We start from the raw sequence: 13,083 nt of genomic DNA, 5'->3' as shown, positions 1-13,083 counted from the left end.
TAAATAAAGAGAAAGAGAGCATAAAAATATGTATATATATTAAATAGTAATTACATAAACGGACGGCGGAAATATAAATAAGGAGCACTATATATAATTATGAAATATTATATGCATACAAGGAAAATAACATATATATTCAAATTTATATATAATAAGATTATGCATTTTATATATATAATAAAGTGTCAAAAATTAGAGCATATATAATATAAACTAAGACAAAAGAAACATAATATTTTACGTAATTAATTTTTTGGAAAAAATAAGTAAAATGTAAAACTTATATTCATGTTTAAGTACATAATAATTTGTAACATACTATTGTGTAATAATTATATGGAGAAAAAAAATATGGCACATAATTATAATGTATATTTTTTGCCTCGTAAATTTATTATGGCTCAATTTATTATATAGCTTAATTAATATTCAAAAATTAAAAAACAAATAATTACATAAATAATTAACCAGTTACAAATATTCGTAAAAATTCATAAAAATATAAATAAAAAATATAGCTAGCGAAAAAAAAACATGCATAATATTCGAATTTCTAATATTAGCTAGTAGTTTTTATTTTTTTTTTATATTCCTCGTATTTTTTATATTCATACAGTAACCTAAATGTTGTATAAATAAACCATCTTAATGTTCCATTTTCTCCTTTTTATATTTAATTTTATTTTGGGCCATAAATAAAACAAAATTTTATCAGGCTACACATTAAATACGATTTTTCAGTTTCTTTTTTTTTAATAAATTAAAAATTTACTGTCCTTTGACAAAAAAAAAAGTTTTACTATAATTTAGCATAAAAAATATGCCTAAAAAAATATTGCATAGTCACCAAAAAAAAATATTAAACTCCTGTTTTGGCTTATTATTACCTGAACAGGACATAAAAAAATATAGGAATTTTACAATTCCCTCAAATTTCCATATGATTGTACATATTGTTTGCACATATATTACACGAATGTATTTCGCTAATGAAGGGATAAAGTTTATATCGGATATGTTCTTCATTACTGTTGTATCGGCTTTTATCATTTATAAATTGCTAACAAGATCTAATCCATTTTTCGAATAAAACTGCGATCTATTAATTAAAGGTTTTTGTAATTTGCTATAATCAAAAGGAATTTTCCTTTTTATAGCTTTTGAATTGTTGCTTTCTTCTTCATCATACCATTCAATTTTTTCTCCTAAATTTTCTAACATGGTATCAGCAGTTGACCAACTAAAACGTACAATACTTGGGAAGCCAAAAATTGGATCGAAATTATTTTTTAAAAAATTTTTAGTTACTGGATCTCCTGGATATCCTGATCCAAATCCTTTATCTATATTAACAATTTGTTCTTCGTATTTCCATTTTTTTATTAAAAAGTCACGTGTAACTTTAGCACATATTGATGCAGCACTAACCACTGGATATAAAGAATCGGCTTTTTCTTTAACTGTGCATTTTATATGTGGAAATAATTTTTGTAATTTTTCTTCATATACACTTGCTTTACCAACAGTGTCTACAAATACTTCGGTTAAATTACAACCTCGATTTAAAACATGTTGAATTATAGATATAGCTGTATCATGTGATATTTCATTTAAATTATATTTTTGTTTCTTTAACATTTTTGCACTTATATCTTGTGGCATTAACACATGTACTCTCCATCCAAATGGAAGTGTAGAATTATTTAATTTATAAAACATTTTCTCTCTATCACTTTCACTTATTTTTTTGGAGTCATCGATTTTCATTTCTTTTAATAATTTTTCATCTTCTTTTTTACAATAAAAACCAGAATAAACCATAGGCCCTAATACAGGTCCTCTTCCCGCTTCATCAATTCCTAATCTCACTTCCTCATTTTCAAACTCGTATAGATTGTCAATGACTATAGGCTCCATTTGAGAAGATAAAGGATGAAAATTGGAATAAAAAACAAAAATAATAAAATAAAAAGTTATTTTCTGCGTATTAAAGGACTATTATATGTATGCCATAAAATATTTTGTTATTTTTTTGTTGTGTGTTCATTTTGTGTATATTTTATTTCGTTTAATAATTTATCTTTTATTGTTTTTCCACAAAATTTGAAACTAAACCATAGTTAATGTTCATGTTTTTGCTTCATACATTTCCATATAATTAAAATATATGCCTAATTTGTTTATTGATTAGTATAAAACATATGTGTGTATTTTTTTAGAAATGTTAAAATGACCCTCGAGTGGCATTGAATATGGGATAAAAATTATATAATAATAGCTATCTAGCGAAAATATAATATTATTTAAAAAAAAAAAATATTTTTTTTTTTTGGTCATAATTTATGTTATAATTTTACTTTTAAATAATAATTTTCTTTAAACAGTATATGCATATTATTTTTACTTTTCTAGGTCTTTGAAAATGTGTTTATTTTTTTCTATTTAAAATTTTATTATTTTCTCTTTTCGAGAGACATATTAATATTAAGTGAAAATGAAAGTAAAAATGAAAGTAAAAATGAAAACATATTTACATTTGTAAAATCCTCAGTAAATGGTAAAGCATAGCAATTATTACTTCCCGAATTATATTATCATTTTTGTGTGTTTATTTTAAAATTTTGAATATTATAAAACATTTTAAAAATAAATAAAATAAGGGTTTTTATTATTAACTTATATGACTTGACACTTGTTATAATAGTGTTAAGTTTGTGTCTTGTGACTAATTTATGTATATACTTATTATGTATATTTACTAAGATTGCTTAAATTCATATAGTTAATGTATCTACCCTACACTGATCGCCGTACATATTCGGTTATGTTTGTACTGGGTAATCAGAAAACCAAATAAAGCAAAGAAAGCAAAGAAAATACCAGAAAGAAAACAAAGAAAACCCTTTTTTATTTAGCATACACATATATATGGGTTTGTCTTTAAGAGTATATCATTTGCTTATTCAATTTATATGCACAATAAAATAGCATGTATTGGCATTTTCTTACTACATAATCTTTTATACTAAAAAGTTGGAGCAAACACCAATATGAAAAATAATATATAACATTTTTTAAATTTAAATAATCAGGCATATACATAATATATGGCTATATAAGTTGCCGTTTTAAAATTCTTTATTACCAACATTTTTTTTCTTAAGACATATTTCATTTATTCATTAAAATTTATTTATTATTTTGGTTTGAAACAGAGGATAAAATATATATATATACATTTATAGCTCTTTCAACTAAACACCAACAAAAATTGCTTATAGTCTCTATGACAAACTTCTTTACAACTCAAAGAAAATAAATGGTGGCACTGAATAATGGCAAAAATAAAAGGTAGACCAAATAATGATAAAAATAAAAGTAATAACATTGAGAAGCAAATAAACAAGTAGCTACGGTGTTAAAGTTTGAGATGATCTGCCATCCTTTCCCTCTCACCCCCCAATTTATTATTATATATCGAAAAAACCAATAATAAAATTAAAAGATATTAAATAATGACATATTTATAAGAACAAAATTTTAGTGCCACCACAAAGTACATAATAATATTTATGCAACCCATTTTGGCTAAGAAAAAAAAGGTACTTAAAATAATAATATTGCTTGGATATTTTTTTTCTTTTTTTTAATATTAAACTCACTTTTTTCTCTATTGTTTTTCATCATTTATTTTTTTTTTTTATATTTTTTTTCATTAAAAAAAGGCAACAAAATTTGTTCAAAGTTTTGGGTTTTAAATATATTACAATAAAAAGACTTTCAAAATATTTTAAAGAATATTTTTTTCTTAATTTTATTTAAACAAAGGTTATAGAAAAAAATTATTAATTAAAAAACAAAACAAAACAAAAAAGTGATTTAATATTAAAAAAAAAAAGAAAAAAAAATATGCAAGCAATATTATTATTTTAAGGACATTTTTTTCCTTAGCTAAAATGGTCGTATAAACTTAAAAACAACTTTATAAATAATCTTATTAAAAATAATACTAGTGACGACACTAAAACTCTGTTAATATGTATAATAATATATATTGTTATATATTTATATATTTTACCTTTTAAATTTATTATTATTGACTTTCCCTTATGTTTAATATTAATTTTTTTATGGCTCATATAAAAAATAAAAAAAAATTCATAGGCATATGAAAATAATATATGACCAACATTGAATTTTTTTATGCTTAAAAAAAATAAATAAAATAGCATATATATATTATTTATTTATTATTAATATTAGATATATATATTATTATTGCGTGTACTTTTTGTAAGTTTTATAAATAAAATACAAATTCCTTCCTTCTCTTTCTTATTAAGAGGTAGTACCCAATAATATATGTTTAATATTAATATATATATTTTTTTATGTATATATAAAATATATAATATTTCGAGAAAAAAAAAAAAATAAAAAAAGGGGATTTTTTAAAAAATATTACCTTATTATACCGCTGTTAAGTTTTGTGTTTTTTTTACTTTTTGTTTTTTAGTTTTTAATAATTTTCATGATATATATTGTTTCTTTTTTTAATATATTGTATATCGAAAAATTAATTATATAGATTATGTACAACTATATTTATATGTTAATATGTTGTTATGCATAACTTATTTATTACCCCACATATATATATGTTAGCTTAAGGTTCTACTTTTATTAAATATAATTACATTGAGGATGTTTTAAAAAAAAAAAAAATAACTTTTTCGTATTTTTACTAGTCATAAAAGTATAGATATAAATAATACATATAAGTTGATATATATTATTATAGCATATAATAATACTTGTGTTTATATTGTATATCACATTTTTTTATGCCTACTTTTTTAAAATTTTAATAGATTTTATGCTTTAGCTATAAATATTTCTATGATTTATAATAATATTATATGTATATGCCTTTTTTTCCAATATTCTTTTTAATTAAAATATAGATTGAACTATATGCTTATTATTTTTAATTTGGTATTGTATATGTATATAGATATATTTACATAGGAATTTGTTTTATTATTGTACATTATTATTTTTTATATAATAGACTAATTAATAAAATATATAAAGAAAACATGTTATAATTTTTCTATGTTAAATTATTATATATAATCTATTAGAAAGTATAAACACGTGTATATATGTATGTATTTTATATTTTTGTGCTACCATATTTTTCTCTTTTTTTTTTTTTATTTAATAGTAATCGTTTAGTTTTTAATAGTTGATACAACTTTTTTTGAACGTATTTATATACTTATGTAATAACTTTTTTTTTTTTTATAATTAAATATTATATTTTTATTTGTATTCCCCTTTTTATGCATAAAAAAAATAATATTGTTTTCAAGTGTTATGTATATATATAGTCATATAAGTATTAGCCATTTTATTCTAAACATATAGACACATATATTATATGAATGTGTTAATAATATTTTGAATATACACAATTATGTATATATAAATGTTCCTTATATATCCTTTGGATATGTATAGATAAAGAAAACAGACAAAAATATAATAATTAAATAATTAATTGTCCGATACTCTGAATAATTAAATATTTTAACATATATTTGAAAATTTCAATATATGTATTTATAATTAAATATCTAAATAACGGCGTAAATAATCTTGTGGATACATCAAAATTAATATGCCGACTATACAGACAATAAATACAAAATTATTTTAAAATTCATATTAACAGAAGTTTGAATATTTGAAGAGTATGCTTAAGTTGTATAAACTTATTAAGAATATTATTTATGTAAAAAAAATAGTATATCTTCATTAAGTAGTATAATTTTCAGTAGTTTATCAAAGAACATATTAATTATATACATGTGTATATATATAAACCTTTCCAAAAAAATAATTAGCAGTATAGTGATAATAAATAATTCAATAATGCTTGAATGTAAAAAAATTCTGAACAGTACAGATTATTTTGAAATAAATGAAGAAACAATATTTTAAAAAATTGTATATAAAAAAAATTATACAAAAAATATAGAATTAAAAATATCAAAACATAATAAAATGTTTAAGAATAATAATAATAATTTATTCGCTTTTTCACTTTATGGAAATGAAAATGAAGTGGATACAAATGATATTCATGTAAAAGAAAAAATAAATAATTATAACACAACAAGCCATATTATATCCGCTAAAGAATTTAATAGAGAATTTTTAATAAATAGAAATTGTTCAGGAGATAATAAAAATCTGACATATATAAATGGCAACGGAAAATTAATAAATGACTACAATGAAAATGGTAGTAATGCCAATAACAATAATGACAAAATCATAAACAACCTTAACAGTAATAAAATTATTATGAATAATTATGACAAAAATATAAATCTTAATTTTCACATGAAAAATAAAAGTAATGATAAAATTATTTATGAAAATATGAGCAACATTGAAAATTCTGATAAAGCATATATAACTAATAATGTTAAAAAATTTTTAGGAAGTTTTGATTTTTTAAATTTTAAAAGTAAAAATGGTTTACCAAAAAATGGAAAAAATAATAATACTGATAATAATAATCATTATATAGGTAGCGAAAATATTAATCCAAACCAATATAATAATAATAATAATAATAATGCATATAAAAATAATGACATATCAATCCATTATGGTGTTAATAATAGTAACAATAATAATAATAAATATAAAGCAGAAAAAATGTTAAATCATTCTGAATATGAAATAATAAATAGTATTAGCAACAATAGTAGTCATGCCAGCAATGTTGGAATGCCAAATGAAGCTAGCTATAATAATTTTCTTCTAAGAAATAGTAATAAAAATATTAATAGTGATAAAAATATTGGAATTATTAACAATAATATGAAACTTCATAACAATATGGATATAAAGGATCGATTAAATAATATGAAAAGAGAAAAAATTGTTTATGATAAAGAAAAAAAAAATATTGATGGAGAATACCTTGCTCATGCATGTAATTATGAAAAAATAAAAAATAATATGTACACACTCCCCAAAATGGATAAAAATTCTGAACAAGTCATAAATAATAATCAAAATTTTTATGGAATGGAAAAAAATATTTCATCATGTGTAAATGGATATGGCGATAAAAATAAATCAGAATACCCAACATATGTTCCATATTATAATTATGATAAAAAAAAAAGAGGTGTAGAAGCCGATAAAGGGCAAGGATATAATATTCCCTGTTTTTATGACATTAATCAGGATAAAATTGAAAATAGAATAAATCAAAAAAATAGTTTTATAATTGAAGAATTTGAAAAAAAAAATCAAAGCCTTCAAAATAGTAGTAATGGAAGTGGAAATTTTATATATGCTAATGCTTTAAAAGGGTATAATAATGAAAATACATATCATAAAAATTCACCTGAACAAAATAATTGTATGCACATAAAAAATATGACTCCCCATAATGGTAACAACAACAATCACAACCTTAATAATAAAAATAATTACGGAGCAAATAAGTTAAATGCATATATGAAAATCGATCAAACAGATGATATATATGGTATTGGAAGAGAATATGAAATGCATAATGATATATATGAATCTCGTGGTATACCATCTAGTCATTTTAATAAAGAAAAAGAAGATGAACAACATATTAAAAGATTAATAAAAGCTAGCTCGAAAAAAATGGTAAATGGCAACACTGATAATTGTAATAAAATGATGGAATATGATGATATATTTTTCAATAAAAAAGATATATTTCCTAGTAATAATATTAACAGCCAAATAGGAAAAGAAAATGATATGTCCCATTATAATAATAATAATAATAATATTGGATATGATAATAATTATGCTAAAAAAAATAGTAATAACATGAACAATGCATGTTATGGAAATTATATAAAAGAAGAATATTTGATACATTTTATTAAAGAAAAAAGAAAAAAACTTGAAGAAGCAAAAAGAAAAGGATATAATAATGATGATGGTCAAGATGAATTATTAATTCAAGAGAATTATATAAACATGCAAAATGGGCATAATAAAAATAATATGGCAACTTCAAACAATAACTATAATATGAAAAATTCCGATGATGATTCAAACAGTAGTAGTACCAATAGTGAAAAATATAGAAATGCCAATCAAAATAGTAATAACAATAATAATGAAATAAAAAAATATATCTTTCAAAATAATAATGGAAAAAGAGGTAGTGTTGATGCACATTCTATTATTAGAAATCACCAGAATGGAAATGGATTGACAGGGGAAGGAGGACCAGCATTATTAAATGGTGGAGCTCTAACAAATAATAGCACAAAAAATAATTCAAAATATATTATCCATAGTAGTAGTGATAATTCAATTACATGTTATAAAGAAAACTGTTTAAATAATGAAAATGTTGTATATGATGAAAAGAATAAAATATTTAAAACAAAAGAAAATTGTAATATAAAAATATATAGAAGATGTTTAGAAAAAGAAAGGATGTTAAATATTCCAATTATACATTTAGGTGAAAATGATATAATTGTAAAACATATAAAATTATATTATCCATTAAAAAATGTAAATATATTTACTAAAATATCTAAGATAATATTTATGACAAATGCAAATATATGTTCATTATATTTAAGTGATAAGTTATTGATAGACTATCATAATATTAAAATTCAATCTTATCTATCAAAAGGTGGATTTGGAGTTGTATATAAAGGAATTTTGTTAAAAAAAGTAAATAAATATGAAGAAATGCTTGATCAAAGTTCAAAATATACCAACGATACACATACCGGATTAGATGATGATCATAATGTTGAAAAAGAAAATAATAATATGATTGAAAAGGATGAGATGGCTGACCAAAATATTCAAATTAAAAGAAAAAAAATGCTTATAAATAAGCAACAAGAAAATAATGACAATTGTAATAATGAAAATGGTAAAGATCAGAAAAATGGAAATAAAAATTTAAACATTTGCTATAATAATAATGAAAGAGAAAAGGACATAGAAAATCCAAATTATGAGCAAAATCATTTCCGTCGCTTATATGCTGAAGTAATGAAAATTAATAATAAAAATTGTAATAATTGTGGTAACTATACAAATTGTAGTTCTAATAATAATACTAATCATAGTAAATGTGGATTTATAAAAGATAAAAATAATTTTCAAAATGATTGTCAAAATTTTAATTTAAATTGTAATGCTGATTTTGATAAAGTACAAGAATATGTAGAACAAATGGATTATCTACGAAATAAAATGATCGAGAAAATTTTTGAAACATTCAATAATCAAGATAACCCACTTCCATGCAATAATAATAATAATGAAGTTGACTATAATAAAAAGGAGTATAACGTGAGAATGAGTTTAAAAGAAGAAGATAAATCAGTGATCGAAAATATTTTGAAAAAAAAAAAAATAATAAATGAAGAATATAATGGAAATGATAAAAATTGTGTAAATTATTCTGAGCAAGTTAATAAAGATCATAATGAAATGTTTGCAAATCAAATACATGAAGACAATAGATATAGTATAAGTAGTAATGGTGAAGCAAAATATAAATTATTAAATAATTTCTCTTTATTTGGTAGTAATGTAGAAAAAAAAAAAACAAATTATGATATAGAAGATGATATAAAAAATTCAAACATTTTCAACTATCCCAATAATGATAAGTTACAAAATATAATCAACGGTGGAGATAATAATATGTATCAAAATAATGAGCATGTAAAAAAAAATGAACAATATGAGCGTGAATATATATCTAAAGGGAATGGATCACCAAACCAATGTGCTCATTCATTAGAAATAAAAGAATTAAAAAAAACAATGTTAAATTTTATATATGGAAATAAAAAATGTGATGATATAGTTATAGGAAAAAATTGTTTTATTAATGAAGCAGAAAAAATAATAAATAAATTACAAAGTATAAATAAAGATTTAAATAGAAAATATCATGATGATATTATATCCTATTTATTAGTTGAAATATATCATAATAATATTGTATATAATAATAGTTTAAATTTTTTATATATAAAAAGTAAAAATATAATAACCTATTCATTAAATAAAGATTATTTATATATATTTGATAGCCAAAATATATTTCATTATTATAGTGATAAATCAATATTTAAAATTGTATTTATTGATGATTATAAAGCATTAAATAAGTATAAGCATTTTACAGTTTTTAATGTTTTAAATAGTGATAAAGTTTTAAAAAATTCATCAGTACTAAAACATGAAATAAATAAACACAAAAATGGATTGAACAAATTATCCATTATACCATTTAGTAAATTAAATATGAACCATTTAGTTAATGCTTTAATTTTTGGATTTTTAAAATTTATTTTCAATTTAAGAAAAAAATATCATACCATAAAAAAAGATTGTTATTGCTCATTATGTAAAAATGCAAAAAATTCAAATTTTATAAACAATATTGTATCGTTTACTGATCGTGGATCAAACCCTAATGAATATGATCAAAACTTTGATGACGACTTAGAAAGCATTTTATTACAAAACAAAATTAATGTATTAGATGAATTTATTTGTATTAACACTAATAATAATGATGAAAATATTTTTTCATATCCAAAAAATAAAAATACAACATTTGATCGGAACAATCATGCCCCTGATGAATCCATCAATGAAGATAATAATAATAATGCTAATCTAATTGATAAAGAAAAAAAAAAAGATTCAAGAGTAAATGATAATAGTAGTATTCATCATATGGTAAATACAGGTGATAGTGGCACCAAAAATAATATTACAAATGCAAATGCAAATATAAATACTAATGCCAACTTAAATAAACAAAATGTAGCACAAAATTATGAACCACAATTAAATCCAAATAAAGGCAAAATGATAAATTCAAGTAATCAGGGTTTAGGAGATAGTACATTATTAAATTCAAATAATACCGATGAATGCAAAACAACTATGATTTTAAATTTATCAAAAAATAAAAATAATGAAAGAAATAAAGAAGACGAGGAAGAAGATGATGATGGTAATACAAAAAATAAAATAAAAAATCAGGAAAAAAAAACATATATTCAAAAAGATAAATTAAAAATGAATTGTAATAATGAAAATAAAAAAAATAGAGAAGGAAATGATTTTGAAGGACCAGATAATGAAGAAAGAGAAGTAAATGAAGAAGAAGATAATGGTAACAAAGAAGATGAAGTTTATATGCAAATACCTGTTGCTATTAAAATTCATGACTTAAAAGATAATAAAAATTTAAAAAACTTTTTAAGAGAAATAGAAATATATAAAAATTTACAAAGGTCTAATATATGTAAATTTTATGGTATATGTATAAAACATAATAAATTAATGTTATTATTAGAATATTATGCAAAAGGAAATCTATTTAACTTTTTAAAAAATAAAAATAAAATTCATAAAAAACAAAGATTAGAATGGGCAATGCAAATGTGCTCTATAGTACATGAATTACATTCACATAATCCCCCAATTATTAATGGAGATATTAAAACATCAAATATTTTAATAAATAATAATATGGATTTAGTAATGTGTGATTTTGGAAAAGCACGATTTAAAAATTCAAAACTTTATAGTAATTTTGGTTCATACAGATATATGGCTCCTGAAACTTTTAGTTGTACATCCGAAGTTACTGAAAAAATTGATATATGGAGTTTAGCTTGTTGTATTGTTGAAATATTTTGTAGTAAATATCCATATTATAATTTTTCAAAAAATACTAAAATACGTCATGAATTAATAGTTAATAAAAGAACTCCACATATTCCAAGCTTTTTACCAAATTCTATAAAAAAATGTTTACAAAAATGTTTCAGCTTTAACCCAGAAGAACGTCCATGTGCTTATGAAATGTACAAAGCACTAAAAAAAATTAAGGTTGTTGAATAGCGAAAATTTTTTTTTAAATAAACTTTTTTTTTTTTTTTTCACCATAAATGTATATGCATAATTCATTTTAGCTAGCTGAGATAGCTAATTGAAAATGTGTGCATATATTATATTATTAGTATCCTATTTGGTATTTCTTTTATGCTAGTATTTATTGCCTTTAGTTTTTTTAATTTGTTCATTGTTGATTGATCATCTATTTATTATTGTTTTAGCTTATTCTATATATTCAGTTTTATTCTCAATTAATTTATTTCTTCCATGCCTTACTGTTTTAATAATTTAATATGTTTATGATACAACGCCATATATACGTAGTTGTATTATATGTAGTTTATTATGTGTGCACTGTTTTATATGTAAATTTTTTTGTATTCTTATAGTAAACTTTTGAAAAAAAACGCATTTTCGAAAATAATTATTAATCATTAATAAAAAAAAAAGCGAAAATAATTATGTAATGGCCAAGTGTCCATTTAAATTTCTGTACGTTCAGAAAAATAGGTGTATATAATTTTTTTTTTGGAAAATTTCTAAATAGCTATATATATTCATTTCTACATAATCGATAGAATTTCATTTTCCGTTTATCCATTTAAACTTGTGAAAAATGTTTCTCAATATAAAATTTACCATTTAAAAAAATTCACAAAAATGATCTTTAAATGCTCTTTCTTTTAATTATAATATTTGCACGTATGTATATATTTATATAATGCCCATGTAGGAAGCCTTGCTATTGCCTTTTCATGGCGGTTAAAATTGTTATCATTTTCAGGTACAAAACATATGCGCGTATATAAAATGGTAGGAGTAAAAAATGTATAAATAATTTCCAAAATTATGATAAAGCAGTAGAAAAAATTGTCAAAAAATTTGTTGAAAATATTGCAGAAAAATAAAATTAATTTCATAGAGTAATGAATACAAGGTACACTGCAGAATATTCATATTTTGGCTTATATATCACATAGTGTGAACAATGGGAAAATCATGATGCTATAAAAAATCAGGTAGGTTAACCATATTACCTATAAAATGAAGAACTTTAAGAGTTCCAATTTTTAACAATTTTGTGGCTAACTGTAAAAAATTTAG

The 13,083-nt window shown here is 21.2% G+C and overlaps 2 protein-coding genes across 2 annotated transcripts; one reads left to right on the top strand and one right to left on the bottom strand.

Moving 5' to 3' along the window:
• Nucleotides 1-1,053: 1,053 nt before the first annotated feature.
• PVVCY_1102390 (ribonuclease H2 subunit A, putative) lies at nucleotides 1,054-1,920 on the bottom strand (the record flags this gene model as incomplete). The annotated part of the gene is made up of 1 exon (XM_008626138.1): nucleotides 1,054-1,920. The coding sequence occupies one exon, from the start codon at nucleotides 1,918-1,920 to the stop codon at nucleotides 1,054-1,056; it is 867 nt and encodes a 288-aa protein (XP_008624360.1).
• Nucleotides 1,921-6,072: 4,152 nt separating this feature from the next.
• Nucleotides 6,073-11,985, top strand: PVVCY_1102380 (tyrosine kinase-like protein, putative; the record flags this gene model as incomplete). Its single annotated transcript, XM_008626139.1, has 1 exon — nucleotides 6,073-11,985. One exon carries the CDS (start codon nucleotides 6,073-6,075, stop codon nucleotides 11,983-11,985), a length of 5,913 nt encoding a protein of 1,970 aa, XP_008624361.1.
• Nucleotides 11,986-13,083: the final 1,098 nt, after the last annotated feature.

This window comes from Plasmodium vinckei, assembly GCF_900681995.1.
Source record: "Plasmodium vinckei vinckei genome assembly, chromosome: PVVCY_11".
NCBI classification, from domain to species: domain Eukaryota; phylum Apicomplexa; class Aconoidasida; order Haemosporida; family Plasmodiidae; genus Plasmodium; species Plasmodium vinckei.
This window is presented reverse-complemented; position numbering and strand designations above follow the sequence as displayed.